Source organism: Vanacampus margaritifer, chromosome 8 (assembly GCF_051991255.1).
Source record: "Vanacampus margaritifer isolate UIUO_Vmar chromosome 8, RoL_Vmar_1.0, whole genome shotgun sequence".
Lineage (NCBI taxonomy): Eukaryota > Metazoa > Chordata > Actinopteri > Syngnathiformes > Syngnathidae > Vanacampus > Vanacampus margaritifer.
Window position 1 is genome coordinate 8,546,382 of NC_135439.1, and position 25,878 is coordinate 8,572,259.

The following is a 25,878-nucleotide window of genomic DNA, read 5'->3' on the forward strand; positions in this document are numbered from 1 at the left end:
AATCAGGCTAATTTGTAATTATATTGGACGCCATAAGAGAGAGAAATAATATCATGAGAAACAAAAACTGAATAACCCCCACCCCGTCAAAAGAAGTATAGAAGTACAAATGAGCTTTAAATAAAATATTATTTTATTTTTCATTCTGGCATTATTGTTACATATTTAGATTTAGATGTAGAGGACCACATGGGAAGTGTGCAGGGCCCAGACGGTTGACCTAAAGAGTTTTATTGAATGTTATGGAAGTGACCGAAATATGAACACTTGCAAAGATTCATTGATTGATTTTTTTTTTGACTAGTCTTATTATGTGTTGCAATTGATATTGATCAGTTTGCCACTTTTTTATATCATTGTTAATAATTATTGTGAGAAATGATCATGTCAAATGATCAGCGTTGTCACATAGACATATCAATATAAATGAATTGTTACTAATAACATCATGAATAGTATTTAGAGCAAATGTGTTGTTTTGAAAGCGTGAGTCAAACTGGGAGCCCTTCGCAAGAAGCAGCTCTCACTTTCAAAACACTTGTCGAACCCCTGCTCTATGGAAATGTAACGGAATAGAGCGATATTCTTTCCAGCTGATGATTAACAGAGGTTTATTTAGATTCCTCATCTCACATAAAGTGTTGTTCATTCTTATGATTGCGTTTGCTCGTTTCCATTAAAGTGCAAATGAACAGTAACACTCTTTGAATTATTTTCCCCGCTACGTAAACATCTCCCACCCGGCAATCACGACCTGATTTGCCGTTTCAACACATCAACACACGATTCTAATCATGATAATTAGATAACGTACAGCTAAGAGCTCTTAAAGGATGATATGCGACGCGGGCGGCGAGCGGCGGCGGCGATGAAATAAACACTAAGTGATCTCAGATGTCGGACATGCAACATAAGATGTGTTGCATTGACGGCATAGCAGACAGATTTGTAGACAACATTCTTGCGGTTACGCGCCGACCGACTTCCTACAGCTGCAAGCCGCCGCCGACGATGTTCTTGAACGCACACCAAAACGCAGCGTGCGGCGCCGGGGCGCTTTAATTCCTTGTCATCATTCATTTCCATGAGTCATGAAATCACACGCAATCTGTTATTCCCCATAACGGATACATAATACATTGTGGCTAATATACGTGCTAATATGTTTTTCTGGCTACATTTAGCTGTAGTCCGGAAAATGACGCTAAAAATATTGCTTCATTTTCTGATCGGTGATCGGTTGCGAAATATCAAATGCATGATTAAGTGCATTTAAAAAAACAAAAACATCCTCGGGTCTCCTGATGACCTCACGACTCGTATTCGGTTTAGGTGAACGTTATGGGATTTTTTTAATAGGTTTTAGGTGAACTAATGAATACACACACACTCGCACGCACGCACATACACGTACTCACCCACATACAAAAAAAAAAAAAAAAAAAAAAGAGCAATGATGATGACATGTCAGATCAGTAAAATTACCGAATGAACAATACTGAGCTCTCCAAAAAAAAAAAAAAAAAAAAAAAAACATTTCATGCTTTTGAAACAGACAGAAGAAAACAACATTTTGCAAGAATTTGCCATTTCATTTGAATTGGAATCTTTATTTGATAACAGTTACGCCAGTGTTACAGTAAGCACACCCACAGGCTGAAGGTAGTAAATACCAATACAAGTTTTCCCACTAGTCTAATATTCATAGAGCAGAATAAATTATACCATGATAATATACACACACGCACACACACACACACACACATGCCAAACAGAAAGAGCAGGAACTCAGAAGCAACTAAACTGGTTAATTCAAGCTCATCGGGGAGGAATAAGACGCTTTAAATATCCAAATGTTTATTGAGTGTTAGAAAGGAGTTTGATACACTAAAGACGACTCTAATTCTTTTTTTCTTGTCTTTTTCTTTTTTCTTTTGAAATATTCACAAGTTCACAGGAAAAGCAGGCGAGTCAGTGCGTATGAATCCAACGCCGCTCAAGTTCGTTTTTTTTTGTTTTGTCGAGCAGAGGGCGCGTAAACATGGACATGGTCCAGTCCTGTCTGGCCAGCAGGTAAAAAGATCCGCCGAGTGCTCTTGTCGGGGGTCCAAACGGAGCAGTTTTTGGTCCTTTGGTTTGGACCGCATCTCAAAGGGGGGAATTCATTCCAAAGTGTTTACACATTCTCCTTCCCAAAACGGGATTGAAACGCAATTCGATACAAAGTCCAACAAAACCAACAGAAAGTCAACCGACGTCAAGGTGAAAGGTCAAGTTTTGTTTTAGTATAAAACATAGTCTTTCGAAACAAAGAGGACTGTACACATTTGAAAAGTTTGACCCCAAACAAAAGGAAATAAAAATAACACATGAGGGGATTCGGTGGTCCTGGATTGTGTAAGATAGAAGCTTTTCTTTCATATTATGTGGACATCAGGATGTATGAACATTCATTCATAAAAGCGGCTAAGAGCACGTCATATTATACTTGCAGTTTTTGTCTTAATTGATTTTTTTTATTTTTTAATCACAGCTTTATTCTACCTCTCACAAATCAAGAACTTATTTTCTTTAAATTTAATTTTAAAAAACTTTTGTATGGTTAATTTTCTTTCTCATGACAACTTTATTCTTGTAAAAAAATCATTTTTAATGAGGATAAAGTTGCAATGTAACAAGAAAAAAATACAATCATACAACAATAAAATTCAAAATTTCATAGACAAAAAAGTTAAAACTTAATCGTAATGTCTACGTAAATTACAATTCTTTTTGTAATTTCAATGTTTTTTTTTCTCATGTTACAATTTGTTAAATTTATTTTCATGAAGTTATTAATGATCCAAAATTTTAGTCATTTATTATTATTTTTTTTATAACTATATATTTCAACAATTTATGTAAATTTTTCTGGCAACAATTTTACTTGCATGAACTGAAATTTATAAATAAAATGGGTCTTAATATTCCACAAAACAAATATATCATGGACCAATTCATGTAGAACTAACTATGAATTTTACAAGAAAAAATTTTTAGGGATCAAATTGCAATGTGCTGTATTTGCAAGATTTTCCGATAAAATTAAGATTTTTTTTCCCCTCCCCCGTTTTTAATTCTTGCAAATTTGTTTTTCATGTTGTATTTTTACGTAAAAATTACAACTCAAGTCTTGTCTTTTTTTTCAAATTTGACACTAATCAAGTGTTTCGTAATTGTCGATGTCATCATCATAAAATGATGTTGTATACTTTGTTCACAGTAAAAGGTGTCGGAATGTTTTTTTTAGTTGGAATGTTTTGGAAGGAATGCTTGTTGTGTGCGGGGGGGGGGGGGGGGGGGGGGGGCAAGTGAAGCTGGCTAAATTTATATTTGCATGATTTAATCTGCTGTGAACGATGGCGGACGGGATTAAGCCTAATGTGGTCAGGCTTCCAAATTTCCAAACAAAATACATTAATGTCCCCAATCGTTTTTTCCCCAAACAAAGACATCTCTTCCCTATGGACCACGGCTAAGGATGGAATGGAGGTTGGGGGAGTTTGAGAAGGATGGGGGGGGGGGGGGGGCTATTGGCCGCCGAAACACTGCTTAAAATTCCCTGCAGATTCCCTCCAGCCAGACTTCCCACAGAGTAACCAAGTGCTTTTGGAATGTCAAGATGGATATGAAGGCAGGAAGGTCAATTTGCCCCCATCTAAAAATAAAAATAAAAAATGGAACTCAGAGAGAAGTAGAGCATCTTGGGGGGTGGGGGTGGGGGTGGGGGGCTTTGTGGGGGACTATCCTCCTCCTCGTCATGGTGGAATCAAATAACAACATATTTAACAACAATCATACAGCAACAATCATATTAACAAGATGGAAAAAAAAGCAGAGAAAGTAGTTGAAATGATATCGTTAACTACTATCCACATCAAAGTCAGTCAGCCCAGCGGCATGTTCGTCCTCATGGGTGGGGGCAGGGTGGGGGGCTTCAGTAGGCCTGACCCGTCTCCACCTGCAGCAGTCCCAGCACGGCCGAGTGGTCGCCCAGCTTCATCCTCCTCTGGGTGGACAAACTCACGTTCTTCGCCAGGTAGTCCACGGCGGCTATGCACGAAAACAACAACAAACTTTGAATGCACTCGCTGGACCGCAGTGGGCCATAAACTGTCCTCAAGGAATCAATCTTAGCTTTAAGGCCCGCTTGAAGATTGTTGCAAAATTTAAGATATAACATTTCATCTGGATTCTGTAAAATGTTACTTTTTTTTTTTTTTTACAATTTTGTAGAGAGATTTAATTTCCGTTTTGCCCAATAGTACACCTTTTTTTCTTTGTGTTTTACAATCACCCCCCCCACCAAAAAAAAAATTACAATATAAAAATGTTCGCAGAATTTTGTACAATAATGTACTACTTTTTATTGCTTCGTAACATTATGACATATTTCTCATCAACATACACAAAGTACATAATGTAAGTTTTTTCTCAAAATAGTACAACTTATTTCTTATAAATTTTGAACTAATTTTGTAAAATTATGAAAAAAAAATTGTGTGCAAAGTTTTGTAAGATATTGTACCAATTTTATTTTATTAATTTTTTCCTTTACTAGTAAGCCTAACCATAAACCTAAATAAATATCGTAAATGTACATCTTTTTTTTAGTTTTACTTAAAATGTTATAACTTTTTTCTTGTAAATTTCTATTTTATTTCCACAATATTTTGACTGATGAATACTTTAACATTTCAAACTAATTGTTGTAAATTAATTCTAATACAAGTTGTTTTAACTTTCCCCCTCAAAATGTGCAATTTTTTTGTTGTAAATTCTGAATTTATTTGCTCTAAATTAATGTTTTTGCAACATTTTGTAAAATGCTAAATTTGGCAAAATGTCTATTTTATTATTTAAATTTTTTTGTTGTTGTATTTTTTTTTTTTTTTACAGTTTTGCAACCCGATGACTTAATTCTTGTGAATGTCCATGCCTTTTATAATAATATTACACCTTTTTTCTTCTATATTATGATTTTATTTTCATAAAACTATGACAAAATTAATGTTTTCGCAAAATGTTGTCAAACCCAACCTAAATTTTGGCAAAATTTGAAACATATGTAACGACTTTCTTGCAAATGTTTTCTCATAATTTAACCACTTTTTTTATTTTACTGTTGAAAAATAAATAAATTAAAAAATAAATAAAAATTATATATATATATATATATATATATATATATATATATATATATATTGATTTTGGAAATGTTGATAGCAGAACTTTATTGTCGTTATATTGCAACTTTTTTTCCGGCACTTTTTATCTATATTCCTACACGTACGCTAGCCATGTGAGTCATGTGACATACGTGAAGCCCTATTCACTCTCGGTGATTAATGTGAAATAAAGTGTCACAAGACAGAGTGAAAGATACTATTAAAAAAATGAATGTTGGCACGCCGCTGGCACAGAGCACGTGCCGCCTGGCCGTGCTGTCACTCAGCAAGGCCCCCCCCCCCCACCCCCCACCCACATGAGTGTGCGAGTGTGTGTGCCAGTCTTCATTACACTTGGCATCTGCGATTTCATGCCCTCCACACTCCACACGGCCGATCATTTTCATCATCCGACGGCGGCTCCCCTTCCATTCATTAGCCGTGCACTGCGCTCAATCAGCGTCTTAATTAAGCCGCCATCATCTCGCATCCGCCTGACGCCACGTGATGCGTCCGTGACGCAATGTGCGAGGCTCCGAGAGGAAGTACAAACAAATGGCGCTCGCGGGGGGCGTGCTGGCTTTTTACCTTGCTGAATGGCCACGACAGCATCAGTCAATTATGCTAATCTAATAAAGCTAACTCTTTCCTGCCCCCGGGCCGTACTCATGTGTGTGCGCGATGGAGGCGAGAGGAAGAGGTGGGCAAGAGGACATGGCGGCCCCCGAGGGCGTGCCGCTCTTTGAAGTGGCCCTCTTGCTCTTTCCCATCCAAGTGGAGAGGGATGTGACTCAGGCATGATGTGGGGGGTGTTGGGGGGTCTTTATCAAGAGCACGTGTCTCGGCCTCAAACCGGCTAAGGTGCAAAGGTCAACATGGTCTCTGCTCTTTTTTCTTTTATTATTATTTGGAATTTCTGAAAGGCGTTTTCCAAGAATAGGGCACTATATCCAGGCTTGATGACCTTAAAAAAATTAAGAGTCGAAAATGCGATCAAACGTGGGTGTAGGGTGTACTTAAATAGTGAATTTCCATATTGCGAAATTTTATAATAATAATAATAATAGTAATAATGGATCCGATTTATATAGCGCTTTTCTGAACACTCAAAGACAGAAAGATAGACCTTCATTCAAATGTACGTAAAATGACAACAAAAGCCATTGCACCACATCCTCTCCAACTGATTCGTACCATAGCAAATTGAACCGTAATCCCACTGAGTTGAATGTATTGAATCGTTCCTCTTTCAAATCAAACCGAAAACCGTATCGAATTATCTTTTGTGGAGAGATACACAACCCTACTAACAGTAAAATTATTGTCTTAGTTAGCAATTATTTTAAATGTAGTAATTATGTAATTATGTTTAATATATCTTTTTTTTTCGTTAGTGTTTTTTGTTGTTATTTTAATATGGTATGTATTATTTATTGTACCAATTGCAAGAGCCAAGACAAGGGCAGACGCAATTCTCTCAGACCCTCCATATCCTGGTCACCACCTCATCCAGCTCCTTCCCCCAGGTTGGTGCTATTGAATTGTGCACACAAAAGCCAACATTTAGCCTGTCTTTTTATTATTTTAGTATTACATTTTTTTGTTGTTGCAATTTTTGTATTTAACTTTGTCATTTTAGCATCATACTTAGCATTTCTTTTTAGTATTTCAGGTCCCTGTTGCACATTTAAGATACTGTACTTGTAATCTTTTCATGGGCCAGCAAGGCAGAATGTCAGAAGCAAACGTGAATAGGTCGAGGTCGCTTACTCTGGCCGTACTGGCTGTACTGGTAGCCGGCGGCGGCGGCAACGGGGTCCACGCTGTAGCTGGTGGCGCTGTAGGTGGGGGGGCAGTATGACTGCGAGGAGGCCAGGCTGTCCACGCCCTTGATGGAGTCCGAACGCTGGCTGCAGCTTGCCGAGATGGTGTTGGAGGCGTCCAGGCTGCCGTGCAGCGGCGAGATGGAAAAGTCGTGCTGCGGCTGCGCGCTCCCGTTGCTCAAGATGCTCATCACCTGGAGGGAGGCAGAAACAACCATTGCGTCAAAAGACAACACTTGGCAAGAATTTGTGTACATTTCTGCAATTTAACTCATTTGCTCCCAAAAACGTATAAATATGTTCTATTTTAAATGTTTTAAGTGCCCCAAAGACGTATTTATACGTTGTTTTTTTTTAAATGCTAGAGCATACAGAAGGCTTTGATGCAGCCTCTCAACTGCAAATAACGGTTGAAGAAATTGTAGTCGGCCAACAGGTGGCAGCAGAGCATAGGAAATGAACCAGGGCATGTTGAAAAAAACCTCAATTACTCAGAATTCTAAATGGATTTGTGAATAATGATGAAACTTGGCTATATTCTAATGCTAATTGCTGCAAAACAGAAACAGATAGAAATATACTTTTTTTCCTGATGAAAGAAGAGACTTTCATCTTTCTTTTGGTTTCATGTTTTCATAGCAACACAATATTCTGTGGGTCTTGCAAAATCAATCCAAATCCATTAAAACAGCCGTGAGTGAAAGGGATTGCTTCAGTGAAAATGGCTGGGAGTAGCTAACCCTAACCCTAACCCTAACCCTAACCCTATGAGTTGATGTAACCATATTTTTAAGAACCGATAAACCTAGTAACCTAGTAAATTATTGATTCCGTTCTAATAATTGCTAGTAATTTCGACTCTTTCACACTGAAAAAGTACAGTGTGAAAAGGGCTTTTGGGTCATGGGTAAAACGAAGCCTATCCCAGCTGACTTTGGGCGAGAGGCAGGGTACGCCCTGGACTGGTCGCCAGCGAATCACAGGGCAATAGAAAGACGCCGTTGAAGCAGCCCATCTTTTTCGGGGATGAATGAGAAGGGGGGTGGGGGGGGGGGGGTTGAATGGCACAAGAGCGACTGTTTCCATTAGCTGGCACTGTCACTGAGTGTTCCGATGAGGGACATTGGGGTCCCGGGGCGATAATAGACCCGCCAGACGGCCCCCGTCCCGAGGCCAGAGCCGGAGCCGACGGCACAACAAGCACCGAGGGAGTCCCTAATCCCTCGCCCCCAAGCCCCGCCGTCTCATGAATAGTAATGGACTTGGAACTGGTAAATGATCCCCTCAGATCCCCGCGCGGAGTCGGAGAGGCCCGCTGATACTGCAGGTTAGGGCTCGGCCCCGCAATATGATCGAGCGTGCATTATTCCCACTGCATAAAGCTTCCAATTCAATATTCTAGATTATTGTAATAGCATGTGACGCCAGAGGAAGTGCTCGGAATGTGTTCAAATGGAAGAGATTACCGGCAGTTGTGCTTCACTCAAGCACCTTGTTAAGGAAGGCACAAGGAACGAGGCAGAATTTTTTATTTTTTATTTTTAAACTAAATAAATATACTGGATAAACTATAGTAGGAAAAAAATAGCGGGCGTTACAGTAAACACTAAAGCAGTAGTAGTAGAAATAATGTTAAAAATAATGTTCAAAATATATACAAAATGTAAAAAATAAAAAAAAAAACTACAAAAAATATTTAATACAATGAAAAAATGCTAGATAATCAAAAATGCAGAAAAATACTCAATATTATCCTCTCGTGAGATTAATTGAAGTGCTAAAAATAGAGAGAAAGCTTGGAAAATTACAAAACTTATTTAAGCAAAATATTAAAACAAAAAAAATTATATAAATAAATAAGTCAATAAAATGAGGTAAAAAATGTACACTGAAAACCATTTTAATAGAAAAAAAGTGGTTTAAAGTATATTAAATACAAAAATACAAAAAAAAATTGTGTATACATAAAACTGTGTGTATATTTGTATGTATATATATTAGGGATGGGCGAGTACCGACACCAGGTGTCATTATAGGGCCAATACCCGGCCTTATTTTAAGGTATCGGTACTCGGGCTGCCCATTTATGATCAGGCACTAGAAATGATAAATTAGGTGTATAGAAAATGGCCATTAATTTCCTGCAATTTCAAGTAAAATTGATATATTGAGATATATAGGTAATTTTGTTAAAATGATCTATCATTATTTTTGGGGGGAACTTTTTCAAAAGTACTAGTGGTACTATTGGTATTATAGATATCAGTACTGGTGACTACTCAAGAGTTGAGTACTGTAATGGTACATGTATACACATACCCTATATACACATAAACAAATGATAAATGTAGCAAAAAGTTGAAAAAGAAATAACAAAAAATGGACTAATAATGCACCCCCCCCCAAAAAAAATTAAATATAAGAAAAATCCTCAAAACAATGTGTAACAGTGTTTGTATAAGAAAATGAAAAAAGATGGTTTAAAAGAAAAGAAAAAAAAAGATGGTGGAAAAAACCCCGACTTGTTGTCCCACACATGCTTCCCTCCTATAGCGAGCAGGCCTTCCTCTCAACATCAGGTTCATGTTGAGTTTGGCTACGCTACGCTGACCTGTGACCCCTCGGCTGCTAAACCAATTAGGCCCTGGCGGAGGCCGTCGCCACACAGACATGTGCGAGCGAGCCAGCGAGCGCGGGAGGAATCCAACCTTCCTACATTCATCGCATCCTTTGCAAACTCGGAAGCGCTCTCACAAATTGCTGCGTTCATTTCCACGTGTTGGTCGTATGAGGGCGTAAAAAGGGAGCTTGACAAGGAGGAAGCGTCCATCATGAGACGCTTTGACGAAGTGTCCTGCAGGGAGAGTCCACTTTAGCTTTTAATTGGAGCTCGATTGCATCGCCTCTCCGATGAAGCGCAATGGCCAACGATCGCTGCAATTAAATATTCACGCTCATAAAAGTTCTTCAAAAGAAAATGGATGCCTTATCTCAAGAAATGGCCGCCGTCGCACTTTTTTTTTTTTTTTAGTGAATCGTGATGGGTCAGACAGTGCTGTCAGGACTTCTCCAAAAGACCTTTTTTTTTTTTTGCCTTTAATCGTTATATTTTTGCTGAAGAAGCAAAGATAAGCAGTTTTTTTTTTTTTTTACAGCGCCCTATGCTAATTTTGGTTAAAAATACTAAGAAGGGTTACAGTTAAATGTTAGTATGCTCTAACAAGAATTTAGTAGGATTTCCACCAAAAAGTAATCGGAACTATATCTTTTATACTCATTTTATCAGAGCAAAATATTTGTGGAGCGAATATCCTACTAAAAGTGGAAGATAAATCAGCTCAGCTCAACTCAACAATAATTATAGAGCACTTAAAAAAAAAAAATCACTTCACTGATTAGATTGGCTATTTTAAGGCATGAGGACTGACGAGCCAATCGGATGCAGAGTAAGGCGGGTCATGCTGAGGAAAATAGTTCTTCAAATACTGTACTGAGCTATAACAATGGCCCAGAGTTTTAGCTCAATGTTAGTGCTTTGCACTTATACACAAGAATTGCTCACGGTGTGGATTCGAACCCCGGGGGTGGGTGGCAGCTGGTTACACACTAGCCTACATTATATGGTTTAGTTTTGCAGTAGCCAAGCTGGTCGATTTTAAAGTAAGTTAAAGGGATACTTGACTCATTGAGCCATTTTGAGCAGTAAAAAGTTAATATTTTGTCCATAATTAATTTGATATCTTTAACAATTGGTATCTTTTCCACTTGCTGTCGACTGAAGATGATCTCACCTGTGCTGAGGAAGTAGGTAACGACTAATCATGGCTCAGTTGACTGACCAAACCCAGAAAACAGGTGAGCCATGATTGGTCGTTACCGACTTCCTCAGCACAGGTGAGGTCATCTTCAGTTTTACAGCAAGTGGCAACAATTTTTTTTTCAAAGGTATTAATTGTACATGAAAAATAATGAAGTCATCAAATTAATTCTAGACAAAATATTTACTTTATTAACTTTAGTACAAAAATAATATTGAGGTCTAATAGTGACTGCTAGGACATTTTTCTGGACTACAAAAAAAATAAAGGACAAATTTGCAAACATAACCTAAAAGTAACTTCTTCTTTTTTTTTTAATGCAAATTGTGACCAAGTATTGAAAGTTTGAGGCATAGTGTCACGTCATGGAAATATTTTTGGGCAGACATTTATGTCAAATATTTCAACCTTTACAAAATAAACTTCTTGATATGTTTGTTCATGTGCCACATTTTATTTTTATTATTATTATTTTTATTTTTTGTCATACTCTTCACACCGCCAAGCTCCGTCCTCTTCCTCAGCCGCTCGTTTGTTGTTGTTGCGAGCGCGAGGGCTGCTTGGAGAGATAATGGGAGCCAGGACTTTAGTTTAAAGGACAATGCTCCGGGCTGTTCCCTCTAACCCCCCCCCCCCCCCACCCCCACCCCCAACAGATAGATTACTTTAAAAATAATAACAAAAAAAGTAATTAATTCTCTCAAGTTGTGAGCCCCGCAGCCTGCGGAGAATTGTAAATTGATACAATGTGCATCCTTTCAGATAAATAAATGGCGTACTTGAGGCACATAAAGAGCGCCTTTCATAGCTGCCTTCTCATGTCTGAAACAGTCACATCATTTTTTTTTTTCTAATGTCTGTGTGGATGTTTGACGAGTTTCTCTTTGTGTATTGTTGTTGCGTCGCGTGGAAATTGACGCAAAAATAAAGACATGCATTAATACCCTTTCTGCAGTCAAATGTGTCGTTTTTTTTGTCACGCCCGCAGTAGCGGCTGTCGTGAAGGTGTGTGGAAGGAGGGTAAGGACGCTCGAGACGCGAAGAGAACGTGATATTGAAAAGAAACGCGCACATTTATTCTAGAGTGAAATCTACAGGCGTTTTTTTTTTTTTCAAGCACCTGCGGCAGTGAGTGTAAAAAAAAATATATGCAAGAGTGGAAATATGAGGGCCTGTAGAAGGAGGACAGGGCCGCTCGAGACACGAATAAAACGTAATACCAAAATGAAAGACATGCAATGATACTATTTAAAGTTAAATCTGCAGTATTTCATTCTCATATTCCAACACCTGCAGCAGTGTGAGTGAGAGAGAAAAAAAGGAAAGTGGAAATGAGAAAGCTTATAAGAGGAGTGCTTGAGATGTGAATGGAAAAAAGGTTTTCAAAAGAAAGAGATGCATTAATACTTTTTAAAATACAATTCTGGAGTGGAATCGGCTGCCTTTTCTCCACTTGGAACATCTGCAACATTGAGTGTTAAAAAGACGGGAAACTGGCAATGCAAAGGTCAATAGAAAGAGGGAATGGGTACTCGAGACGCGAAGAGAAATTGATATTGAAATGAAAAACTTCAGAATTCTGGAGTGAAATCTGCTGCGTATCCAGCCGCCCATTCCAACACCTACAGCAGTGTGAAAAGGGGAGAGTGGATATGTGAAGGTCTGTGGAAGGAGGGCATGGGGTGCTAGAGACGCGAATAGAAAGTGATATTGAAAAGAAAGACATGCAATAACACGATTGGAAATATAATTCTGGAGTGAAATCTGCAGCTTTTTCCTTCCAATCAAACACCTGCAGCAGTGTGTGTGTGTGTGTGTGTGTGTGTGTGTGTGTGTGTGTGTGTGTGTGTGTGTGTGTGTGTGTGTGTGTGTGTGTATAAAAAAGAGAGCAGAGAAGTGAAGGGCTATAGTAGAAGGGAGCAGTGCCCGAGATGCGAATAGAATGTGAAGCGAAAGACATGCATTCATGTAATGCAAAACAGATTTATGGAGAGAAATCTTTACCTTTTTTTAAGCACATACATCAGAGTGTAAAAGAAGGGAGGGGGGGAGGAAATGCAAAGGCCGAAAGAAGGAGGGCATGGATACTCGAGACGTGAAGAGAAAGTGATGTTGAACTGAAATCTTCAATTAATCCTAATGAAGAAAAGAATTCCAGGGCAAAATCCTTAACTTATCATCCCAGCCGAACACCTGCACCAGTGTGCGTAAAATAATAATAATAATAGGAAAGTGAAAATGTGAAGGCCGGGATGCTCGAGATGCGAATAGAAAAATGATACTGAAATGAATGACTTGCAATAATACTGTTTAAAATTAAATTCTGGGGTGAAATCTGCGACTTATCCTCCCGTTTTAACACCTGCAGCGATGTGTGTAAAAAAAAAAAAAAATGTGAAAGAATGGCAATAGAGGGAGGGCAGAGGTGCTCGAGACGTGAAGAGAAACTGATATTTAAATGAAAAAAACTTGTAATAATACTGTTAAGAAGAGAATTCTGGAGGGAAACCTGCAATTTATCCTCCGAGCTGAACACCTGTGCCAGTGTACGCAAAAACAAGGGAGAGTGGAAGTGCGAAGGCCTCATAGAGAAGCGCAGGGTGCTCGAGATGTGAACAGAAATTGATTTGGAAAGCTAAAACATGCATTATTACAGTTAAAAAAACAATTCTGTAGTGAAATCTGCAGATTTTTTGATAACCCAGTGTTATGTAGAAAATAGGAGGGGAGAAATGTGAAGGTGGCAGGAGTGCTCGAGATACGAATAGAAAATGATACCGAAAAAAAAAAAAATGCGAAGGTCGCAGAGGTGCTTGATATACGAATAGAAAATGATATTGAATAGGAAAAACGGGCATTAATACTGAAAGTGGAAATGCAAAAGTGGCAGGGGTGCTCGAGATACGAATAGAAAATGATACCGGAAAGAAAAAAAGGGCATAAATACTGAAAGTAGAAATGTGAAGGCAGCAGGGGTGCTCGAGATGCGATTAGAAAATGATACTGGAAAGAAAAACGGGCATTAATACTGAAAGTAGAAATGCGAAAGTGGCAGGGGTGCTCGAGATACGAATAGAAAATGATACCGGAAAGAAAAAAAAATGCGAAGGTGGCAGAGGTGCTTGAGATACGAATAGAAAATGATACCGGAAAGAAAAAAAGGGCATTAATACTGAAAGTAGAAATGCGAAAGTGGCAGGGGTGCTCGAGATACGAATAGAAAATGATACCGAAAAAAAGAAAAAAAAAAAGAAATGCAAAGGTGGCAGAGGTGCTTGAGATACGAATAGAAAATGATATTGAATAGAAAAACGGGCATTAATACTGAAAGTAGAAATGCGAAAGTGGCAGGGGTGCTCGAGATACGAATAGGAAATGATACCGAAAAAAAAAAAATGCGAAGGTGGCACAGGTGCTTGAGATGCGAATAGAAAATGATATTGAATAGAAAAACGGGCATTAATACTAGAAATGCGAAAGTGGCAGGGGTGCTCGAGATACGAATACAGAATGATACCGGAAAGAAAAAAAGGGCATTAATACTGAAAGTAGAAATGCGAAAGTGGCAGGGGTGCTCGAGATACGAATAGAAAATGATACCGAAAAAAAAAGAAAAAAAAAAGAAATGCGAAGGTGGCAGAGGTGCTTGAGATACGAATAGAAAATGATATTGAATAGAAAAACGGGCATTAATACTGAAAGTAGAAATGTGAAAGTGGCAGGGGTGCTCGAGATGCGAATAGAAAATGACATTGAAAAAAGAAAAATGTGTTTTTACACTGTCAAAACACAATTGTGCAGTCAAATCTGCAGCATTTTTGCGCACCTGCAGCAATTTGTGTTAAAAAAAAAAGTGGAAATGTGACAGCCTATTGAAGAAGGGCAGGGGTGCTTGAGACGCGAATAGAAAGCGATATTGAGTGCGAGGGAAGTGGAGGCTTTTGGGGGGGGAGGGGGGTGGAGTACAAAGACTCCTGTAGGACTGCGCTGGCCTGAGGGCTCGCCTGCCTGGAGAGCTGATAGCGAGCGCCCCTCTGTTCCATCCAGCACAGCCGCAGCTCCACAAATACTCTTAATCTGCGCAAGACTGGATTAGTTCCTCTGTCACCGATAGCTGCGGCGCTCTGCCCAAATGAAATGCCCCCGAGACGTACCTTTAAGTTAGGCAGAGGTCAAAGGGGCCCAGACGGGAGGTGGGGGAATAAAATCAGCGCTGGCAAAAAAAAACGTGCGCGAGTTATCTGAACGCCGCAGAATGTAGCATCTTAGCAGATCGAGAGCGATTAGTGGAGATCGGCGCGGATGACGCTCGAGTTGCAGATCAATATTGGGAAGGGCCCGTCCGTCCTCGGGGCGCGATTACGGCCGTGGCTCATCCTGGAAGTGTCTGACTTTGACAAGGGGCGGCTAACTGTTCCTAAATGCATTCAAACAATCAGGAAAAGTGACATCACGGGATACATTGACCTTTCGCACTCAAAATGTCCGACTTTTCTATCCATTTTTCTAGTTGGGAAAGCTTCAATGTAGCATTTTTGCACGTGGGAAAAAAAAAAAAAAAGCTTTCTAGAGCCCAATAACGAATGTAAATTTGTGTCATAGGCGTATTTATTAACATCAAAAACATAATAATAACAATAATAATAATCTTAAAATATTACATATTTTCATTCTTTTTTATTTTGCTAAATTGTTGTCATTTTAAATTTAACTACACTTGTCTTTTTCTTTTAATCATAACTATTTTCACAGTGTTATTGTGACTTTCTTCACTGTTTAGCTGTTTATTAAATCACATGGTTCCTTGTTGTTCCTAATTCAACGTAAACATGGTGAAGCGGCAATTAGCCGTTGTGCTGCAAGCAAATCAGCCCCGATTGTAAATGCTTCTAAATCCACGTTAGAAAGTTTTCTTCCCCAACCCCATCCATACCTTTGATCTTTCAAACGGTTTTAAATCAATTTCACACCATGCTTTTTAATTAATTGTGCTAATTTTAAAAACCTATTTTTATTTCTTGACTTTACTTTTAAGTGTTTTAAAAGTATTTTGCTATTACGGGTTTAAATGTATGTATGTCAATGTATGCTCTTTTAGCAATTTTGTTAAGATACTTTTGTTTTCTCTGCTTTGCCTTTGGATGTCATTAGCTGTCGTGCTCTTTGTTTATGTGAAGCACATTGAGTTGCATTGAAGTTATCATACATGGTTCCTTTCCGTGATCTATACAATGTCACAAACTAATGCTTAAATGATGACAATGAGGTAAAGGCATGGTGTGCGAAGTTGTCAGACTCACTACCTTAAATACGATACCCAATCGACCTTATCTAATAACTCCAACTATCTAGGAGTCAACTCCCCCAAACGTCCCCCTCCCCCCCCTCCCTCACATGAAATGAGGGGGCCAGCCCAGCGGGCAGTCAGGCCCCTCATCTGAGCAGACAAAATGACTATTTAAAAATAACAGCGATTGCATAAATTGAATTAAAGCGTTTTGGTCACGGTGGAGGTGGCGCGGTGCGCGGGGGGGGGCGCGAGGGTGGCAGGCAGCAGATGATGGGCTTTGGCCCGCATGCCACCGCCTAAATTGGCCGCGGCACATTAATAACAAGTGAAAAGTGTCTTCCACCAGGAATGAGAGGTGGTGGCATGAAGTGGGGGGGTGGAGGGGGTCTTTGAAGAATGCGGTGTTGGGGTGGGGTGCTAATTGTGTTCAATTAAGTGGCTGATTGGCACTGACAGAAAGTGGGCATTGACACAGAGGCGCAGATGAGGATGATTAGCAGCCGCTGGAACAAGCTGTCACTCTTCACAACGCCTTTCAGCCCTTCCACTCGCCCCCCCCCCCCCCCACACCTCAAAAAACTGGCAAATAGTAAAACTAATAATCGTCTTTTTACTTCCATATTTTCTTGAGCTACCTTGGAGTCCAATTGGTTTATTCTGTTTACCTTTCTTACATACATTGCTGATTATTCTTGCTTCTGCTCACATTCACATCTCTATATATTGTTTACAATACCATAAAGTTGTTGTTTTTTATTATTATTATTTTTATTTTTATTTTTTTTATTTTCCAGAGAGCTCAGTATTGTTCATTCTGTAATTTTTTTTTTTGTTTTTTAAGCTGCAACGCTGCTGACTGGTCATATTCACTTCTATATATACAAGTATATATAAATATTCTATATATAATTTATGTATAGTTTTCACCCCATGGTAATATTTTAGCTACATACAATACTGCTGACTATTCTTGCTGCTGTTCACATTCACGTCTCTATATAGAGTGCATAGCATAATATAATATTCTGTTTCTGTATTATCACCACACTGCTCGTAATATGCTACAGTATATTTTAATGCAGTATTGAACTTATTGTTATTCATGTATGTTCACGCTAGTGTGTTTTTAGTTACATAAACGCTGCAGACTATTCTTGCCGCTATTTAAATTCTACACGCAGTGTAGAGCTGCTATTATTTATTTATTAATTTTTTTCTTCTTTTTTTCTTTTTTTCTTTTTTCTTGCTATTATTTATTTAATCTAAACTGATTATATACGGACTTATTGACTATGTAGATCACTGTATGTGTGCCTTTGGCAAATCGTGTACAATGCTGCTGACTATTCTTGCTGCTTTTGTTCACATTCCTCTATGCGTATATATTTAAATTATGTATAAAAAAAATCGTACCCTACATATTATTATACACTAATGCACGTATCTCTCTGACCCCAGAACATTAAAACTAACTGTCCCCCTTATGCCCACATTTTCATCAACGGTTCGAGTAATGCCATAACACGCGAGCGAGCACAGCTGTCCGCTAACCTCTTAAACACTCCCGCAGTACGAGCTATAAAATCTCCGCCCCGCACTAACCAGAGGTTAATACGACGTCTATTGGACTGCAATTGGAGAATGTGAGGGGAGCAGTCGTCTATTCTTTGCTAGTGATATGCTTGAGTAACTATGGGATGGATTCAGCCACTGGGAACAAGAGAGGCCCCCTTTCAAAAGCGCGCACACACACACACACACACACGCACACACACATGCACACAGACTTCCAAATTAAACGGCAGATTTTCTGATTCCAGGAGAGTGGTTTTGGCGTGTGTGTGAAAGTGAGGCGGATGGAGAAAAGGTTGGAGGAAGACGAGGAGGATGGGGAGAAGGAGGAAGAGGAGGGGTGGGGATGGTTTGTTTGCTAAAACCAGCAGGGGCCAGGCTTGGTGAAAAATGTCAGGTCAAATTGTTCTTGACAGTGTTAATATCTGCACCTCATAGCCATAATTACATGTAAATAAATAGTGAAATAGCTCCCAGCTGGAGGCCGAGTGGGGAGCGAGCGCGCAGCCACAAAACCCAGCTGAGCTCCGGCCCAGTGGGCTCCTTTTATTGGCCGGGCCCCACGCGAGCGTTGTGAATAAACTTCGGCGCAAAGGGGGGTCGCCGCCATGAAAGTGTAGGTGAGAGAGGTGGGGGTAAAAAGTCAAAGTGGGGTATCAATCACATCAATGCACCTGTCAGAGTGGCATCTGGAACTAACAGGAAGCACATGCTGCGCACGCACACTCAACACAACATCCGCGAGCTGGATGGCAGCTTTGCGGCAAAAGCAAGCCTGTGGACCTCCCATAATATCCTCTTGCTCACCTTTGAACCCCCAGAGGAAGGGAAAGGGGTCACCGCCAGCGCTTCACCTGCCCACCAACCAGCTGAAGACAAGTGGAAGTTATTGGCTCTCAGCGCAAAAAGACTTTCATTAAGTCACTTTCATACAGTCATTAAGTGAGTGCAGTGTGTATGTAAATAACAGGTCAAGAGATTCCAACTAGACTCTAGTACCAGTCCTCTTGAAAGGTTTTGGACTCTCTTCCATTCTGGAGTTGCCCCCAGTGAGAGGTGCAGAGCAGGTGTGGGCACCGGGACGATTCCCGGCAACAGAAGCTAGCCTTGGAGACGTGGAATTTATAATCTCTGGAAGGAAAAGAGCCTGAGCTGGAATGTGTGGTGAAGAGATTCTAACGAGACTCTAGTACCAGTCATCTTGAGAGGTTTTGGACTCTCTTCCATTCTGGAGTTGCCCCCATTGAGAGGTGCAGAGCAGGTGTGGGCACCAGGACGATTTCCCGTCAACAGAAGCTAGCTCTAGAGACATGGAATTCCAAATTTCTGGAAGGAAAAGAGCCTCAGCTGGAGTGAGAGGTCAAGAGCTTCCAACTAGACTCTGGTACCAGTCCTCTTGAGAGGTTTTGGACTCTCTTCCTCTCTTGAGTTGCCTCCAGTCGGAGGTGCAGAGCTGGTGTGGGCACCGGGACAATTCCTGGCAACAGAAGCTAGCTCTAGAGACGTGGAATTCCAAATCTCTGGAAGGGAAAGAGCTTCAGATGGAGTTTGCGGTCAAGAGATTGCGACAAGAATCTGGTACCAGTCCTCTTGAGAGGCTTTGGACTCTTTTCCTCTCTTGAGTTGCCTCCAGTGGGAGGTGCAGAGCAGGTGTGGGCACGGGGTAAATTCCCGGCAACAGTAGCTAGCTCTAGAGACGTGGAATTCCAAATCTCTGGAAGGAAAAGAGCCTCAGCTGGAGTGAGAGGTCAAGAGATTCCAACTAGACTCTGGTACCAGTCCTTTTGAGAGGTTTTGGACTCTCTTCCTCTCTGGAGTTGCCCCCAATGGGAGATGCAGAGCAGGTGTGGGCACCGGGTAAATTCCCGGCAACAGAAGCTAGCTCTAGAGACGTGGAATGTCAAAACTCTGGAAGGGAACGAGCTTTAGATGGAGTGTGAGGTCAAGAGATTGTGACAAGAATCTGGTACCAGTCCTTCTGAGAGGTTTTGGACTCTCCTCCATTCTGAAGTTGCCCCAGTGAGAGGTGCAGAGCAGGTGTGGGCACCGGGTAAATTCCCGGCAACAGAAGCTAGCTCTAGAGACGTGGAATGTCAAAACTCTGGAGGGGAACGAGCTTTAGATGGAGTGTGAGGTCAAGAGATTGTGACAAGAATCTGGTACCAGTCCTTCTGAGAGGTTTTGGACTCTCCTCCATTCTGAAGTTGCCCCAGTGAGAGGTGCAGAGCAGGTGTGGGCACCGGGACAATTCCGGGCAACGGAAGCTAGCTCTAGAGACGTGGAATGTCAAAACTCTGGAAGGGAAAGAGCTTCAGATGGAGTGTGAGGTCAAGAGATTGTGACAAGAATCTGGTACCAGTCCTTTTGAGAGGTTTTGGACTCTCTTCCACTCTGGAGTTTCCCCCAGTGAGAGGTGCAGAGCAGGTGTTACTGTACACTGGAACGCGTTTGAGGACGCAGTTCAATGCTCGACTTTGTGGTAATGTCATTGGACTTGCGGTTCCTTGTCTAGGACACTCGGATAAAGAGAGGGGCGGAGCTGTCATCCGATAACCACCTGGTGCAATGGCTGCGATGATAGGGGAAGATGCTAGTCCGATCTGGCAAACATATTATGAGGGCTTGCTGGAAATGTCTGGCGGAGTACCGTATCAGAAGAAAATTCAACTCCCAGCTCTGGTAGAACTTAGACCACATCCCTGGCAGATGGGGGACATTGAGTCCAAAGGGGCCATGTTATGTCCCATCGTTGTTGTACACCGGTAAAGAAGGAGGCCATCAAGCTGAAGAAGGATTTCTATCGGACCTTTTTTGTTCATGGTATTCCGGAGGCAGTTGATGGGTACCGGCAGGCCAAGTGGACTACAACATTAGTGGTCACTGTGGCAAAAACTCGGTAGGGCCAAGGAGAACAACTTCCAGAGGGTTTTGGGGAAATTCCCATCCACCACCCGGTGTCTCTGGATGGGGAAGTAGTGCCTTTGAGGAAGAAGAGTCTGGGGACTCTGAGAGGGGCTCTCCTCTCTCTGGGTTTGAAGTCGCCAAGGTGGTTTAAAAGTTCTTCGGTGGATGAGATTTGAACTAACACCACAAAAAAACGTAATAAGTGTCTTGTTCGTGTAAAAAAAAATGCTGGCAAAAGTCACCTTCAAGAATATGCATGAGCCAGGCAAGAGCGCAGTATCGCGGTGTCTATTTAAGATAGCATCCAAGTTTGTTCCTGCACCGTAATAAAGGCAGCCGTAGCTGGCCCGTGCACCTTCTCGGCATCGGGGATGCGTGGGACACACAGCATGTGAATCAGTCGCAGTCATTTTGCTCCTTAAATCCCCATCTTCTAGGATTTACCCAAATTCATATTGGCTGCCTCGGCGAGATAAATGTAAATCACATTCCCCTTATATTTATTATTTATCGGGATGCGGCAGCTCACTTTCAGCGGCAAATATCTCGCACTCGCACACAAACACCCTTGCATTTAAATAGCATTTTTATTGTCCGCCTTAGCCTTTCATCTGGGCGCTGCCTCTCCAGGGGAGAGACGTTTTGGAGCTCGGGAGGAAGGTGGCGGTGGCGGTGGAGGTGGAGGTGGATGAGCAGTGGAGTGGGGGGGGGGGGTATTGAGCGTGCATGACATCCAGCCAAATGGAGAGGAAGGGAAAGTTGCTAGGTGAGAAATAAGAGCATGAATGCATCACGCAAATAGCGAAATATTTGGCAGAAACGGCTTCACTCGGTCGCCCTGTAGACATGCAGATAGCTAAATCTCTTATTATCAAATTAGTATTAATGCATCCAATAATACTCTACCAACCACAGAACAACACACCATTTTTTTTTTTGGGGGGGGTAAGGATGGCGAAAAGGTCAAGAAAAATTTAGATTACAGTTTGGGGAGGATCTGGACAACGATGCAGATTTATTTATTTATCTTTGTAATCATTTTCTTTTTAGTGTTAAATGTTAATATTTAAGATATAGAAGTATTGAATAATGTATGAATATTAATGTAAAAAATGCTGTGTTTTTAACATACTTTTGTTATTAATTTGTATGGATGTTCCATACTGCTTTCTTGTCAGACCGCTACCAGTACGCATACTCAACTTTTGAGTAGTCACCAAGACCAATACCATCTACCGAGACCAATATAGCATTTTTTCTTAAAATTTTCCTGAACTCAATGGCAATTTTCTATAAGCTTCTTTCCATTTTTTTTCATAAAATACACATTTCGTAGAGAACACACAAATAAACAAATAAATAAAACAATCCAGTGGCCAAAAACAGTCCTAATAATAATACTTCTTTTAACCAATACTGGTATCGTCCACCGTTGCAAGTACACGACACCTTGAAATAAGACCAGTATTGCCCGATACAGATACCTGCTATCAGAACTTGCCCATAACAATATGTACATTTGTTTATGCTTCAAATTAGCAATATTTTTCAGATGTGCTAGGAAGCATTTTAGCTTCTGTCATTTTTGGGGTAAAAATTCAGTATGTTTGTTTTTGGGTGGATCATACAAAGAATTACACACACAAAATACAATTTTGAAAGTAAATCAAATAAAAAGGTTTTAATCAACTTTTCTTACAATTTCATTTATTCCCCCCATTTTTTGTTACTACCATTTGGTGTTGATCCAAATGAGCAATGTTGAGGCCTTGGCGGAGGTCTAACACTCTACTTGGCACCATTCTCGTTAAACGCGCCGCTATTGATTGATACGGATGTACTCTACATGCTGTTACATCTACAAATGCACACACACTGCTTGTGTAGTGCACATTAGTGATGTCACAGTCGGCGCAGGTTTCCTCAGAGTTTAGAAGTATTGCAAACACAACAGGCAGCAGCAATAATCTGTACACAAACAGTATCGCCACTGGATATGATTTACAGTCGCAGGATTTTCTTGGCAGCTGCCAACAGCGGGTGTCTTTTTTTATTTTTTTATTTTTTAAACAGCAAGCCTCTTATGTGTTCTTTTTTTTTTTTTTTTTAATCGTTGCCAAATTGAAACGGCATTTGTTTTAATGGGACTTCTAATTAACCACTATGTAGCCCCCTCCCCACGGTTCACGCACCCCCTTCTTGCTGAGCGAGCGGTGGCGCAGTGAATGCAGGCGGGCAATGTGCTCATCCCCTTTGATTTGTTGTCAGCGGCGGCTGCCAGCTGACACAGTGCCCGGTGAGAGGCTTAATGCCCAAGTTTTAATAGTGTGGGGGACTACACCAATCCCCCACCACCACCCTGTCTCTCATTGGTATTCAGGTGCAGGGTGTCTTGTTAGAAGTCAGGCAGAATGAAGCCAGATTGTTCCATATACTTCACCCCCTCTTCTTCGTTCCTCTCTCCATTTTTTGGCAGCGACAAGAGCTCTTAAAAATAATTCATCCCATCTTTTTTTTTTTTTTTTTTTTAAGAAGCGTCTTCGTAGGGTAATGGAGGAGAAGCAGCTCAGTTTGGAGTCTCCCCTGGCTTATCTCGCTCAGACAGTTGTGGGGAGTCGCTGGTGAGCACGGTGTCAGCGTGCGTTGGTGCGGTGCAGGCGGGCAGGCGGGCAGGCCCCGGGACACGGATCAAAGGGAGGCAGGGGTGAGAGCCGCACACTGCCTCTGATCCCGTGTATGTGTGCGCACGCCCGCGTGTGTGTGTGTGTGTGTGTGTGAAGACCCTGCCCACTCACACAGCCCAAAGGCCCTCTACATACACACACATACATCCCTGTCATTCCAAAACACTTTTATAAAACTAGGGGGTGGGGGGGGGGGGTAAGTTCCTTGTCGTCAAACTTTGTCAACTTCCTTCATCAAGACTGCAATGAAATGACGGTCAAATGGCGGTGGAGGTTATTGAACTAGTAAGGATAGCAGGGTAGGTTTTATCGACGTAGGCCATATTGTGGTTACGGGTGCCTTTGATGAAACCACAAAAAATGTATTTCAAATCATCTAATCCATTGAAATGAATGGAAATATAGAGAAAATGAAATTAGGAAAATAACACACTGTACTTTATAAAACCATATAGTAATAAATAATTAAACGCATGGTAAAGTATTACAAATAATTGTGCATCATAATTAATTAATTGCGTTTCCAGGTGTGTGTGACTTGGCCACCGGGTGGCAGTACAATAGTCATACAAACACAATTGACAAAAGTTTCACAACTACTTTAAGTGTAGTATACTGCGCTAATATTTCGCAGAGGATAACAAATATTTGCCTTTGAGTTTCAAATTGTTTGTATTCAACAGTAGTAGTTGTAGTCGTCTATGGCATTTCCCATTATGTGTTAGCATTAAGCTAGTGGACTCAACGGCAAATGTATATGTGTGTGTGTGTGTGTGTTTTTTTTAACACACGTGAAAATCTTATAATTTTTTTTCTGCTGAATTGCATCAGTTGTTTGCTACCATCTCCCAGCAGGTGTGCCTGCCAGTCAAAAAATAGGAATTTGACTTCCAGGAAGGCCAATTCACAAAATATGTAAAGCAGCCTATGAATCCAACGACACAACTTCTTTTGAAACAATGCTCATTGTCAATAACTGGAGAAATATCTAGAAAGACAAGAATGAAAACTTGTGTGTGTGTGTGTGTGTGTGTGTGCGTGTGCGTGTGTGTGTGTGTGAGCCCAGTGCCTCCCCTCCAGCAGCCAAACACATCTCCACGATAAAAACGTCCAGCACTTCCACTTTTTTTGGGATGGCTTTTCCGTCGGCCATAATGAGGAAGAAAAAAAGTGCGCTGTCGGGATAGGTTACGGGATTGGGATAGACGCGGGGCTCCTGTCGGGCCTTGCTAACGCTGCAGGATTCCATTACAGACTTGGCAGTGCGCCACCGCAGCCCATTTGCGAGGAAGCAGAGATTTTTTTTATTTTATTTTATTTGCAGTGAAGGGCCACATAGCTCGTACTTCGCAATACACAAGCGTATCTCCTTCGAACAGATGCAACAACGCTAAAAGCTCATTTTCATTCTAATGAATTGCTCTTCATGCGTTTTCCCCATCAAGAGCTGTAAATCACGACGAATTAACTCAATTTGAGAATATGTTTAATTGCAAGCCAGCTGCTCTAACTGGTGGTGTGTTAGCGTGTTTGTAGTGCACGCTCGGCAGGACGCCGCAACCACCGGCCTGAACTTTGATTCCGCTGCCAGTGGGAACGTCTCGTTCCCATGCTGAGAGACTGATGGGAATGCCGCGCGGCCTTGCACACAAGCGTGGCATGACGCATCAAAACATCCAACAAAATACATCCCCCAAAATCCACATTTCAACACAGAAACGAAACGAGGATGACGCTTGGTAGAGCACAGAGTTATGCCAAGGTCTAGCAAACTTAATTTGGATCAGTTTACTCGCACATCCTGCAAATGCATGAGGCGGTAATTGGTTTATTAAAACAAAGCTACATCTGTTGTCAATCATCAGCTCTAAAAAAAAACATCAACATTGTTTACTTCCAAAGTTGTCAGTACTTGGGTTATTAAAACAAAGTAATCGCTATGTCTATTGCCAGTCATCAACTAAAAACTTTATTTTCATTTTCAAAAAGTTGTGATTACTTATAGTGATGTCTACACCTATCGTCAAACATGAATGCAAAACTTTACAGTCATTTTATAAAGGTTGTTGGAACATGGGTTATTAAATTAAAGTAATGGCTACACTACACTTATTGTCAATTATCAATGCGATACTTCACATTTATCTTCAAAGTTGTCAGGACATGCAACAAAGCCACCACTCTATCTTTCTTTCTATCTATCTATCTATCTATCTATCTATCTATCTATCTATCTATCTATCTATCTATCTGACTAGCTGACTAGCTAGCTATCCAGCTGGCTAGCTATCTAGCAGCAAGCTATCTAGCAGCTAGCTATCTAGCAGCAAGCTATCTAGCAGCTAGCTATCTAGAAGCTAGCTATCTAACGAACCAACCAACCAACTCGGTATCTGACTTCTAAAAACAAATGAATGAATCAGCTTGTATGAAAGACAAAAAAATAAAAGGTGTTTTGACTGTAGGAGAGGAATATTTTTTTTATATTGTACTGAATTTTTGTTTATTTATTTTAACTAGCTAAGTAAAGTAAAAAAGAAAAAAATTGACAAACACCAGACATGTTTAATATCCTAACCC

General features: G+C 40.7%; 1 protein-coding gene across 4 annotated transcripts in view; it reads right to left on the reverse strand.

Annotated features, from left to right (window-relative positions):
• Window positions 1-3,345: 3,345 nt before the first annotated feature.
• pax7a (paired box 7a) overlaps window positions 3,346-25,878 on the reverse strand; it is a 66,671-nt gene continuing 44,138 nt past the window's right edge. For all 4 annotated transcript variants that reach the window (XM_077573872.1, XM_077573870.1, XM_077573871.1 and 1 more), the window contains 2 exons: window positions 6,978-7,224; window positions 3,346-4,092 (listed from right to left, as the gene is read on the reverse strand). In XM_077573872.1, the coding sequence (XP_077429998.1) occupies window positions 3,977-4,092; window positions 6,978-7,224 (363 nt within the window). In that variant the 3' untranslated portion in view covers window positions 3,346-3,976. The remainder of the gene's footprint in view (window positions 4,093-6,977; window positions 7,225-25,878) is intronic.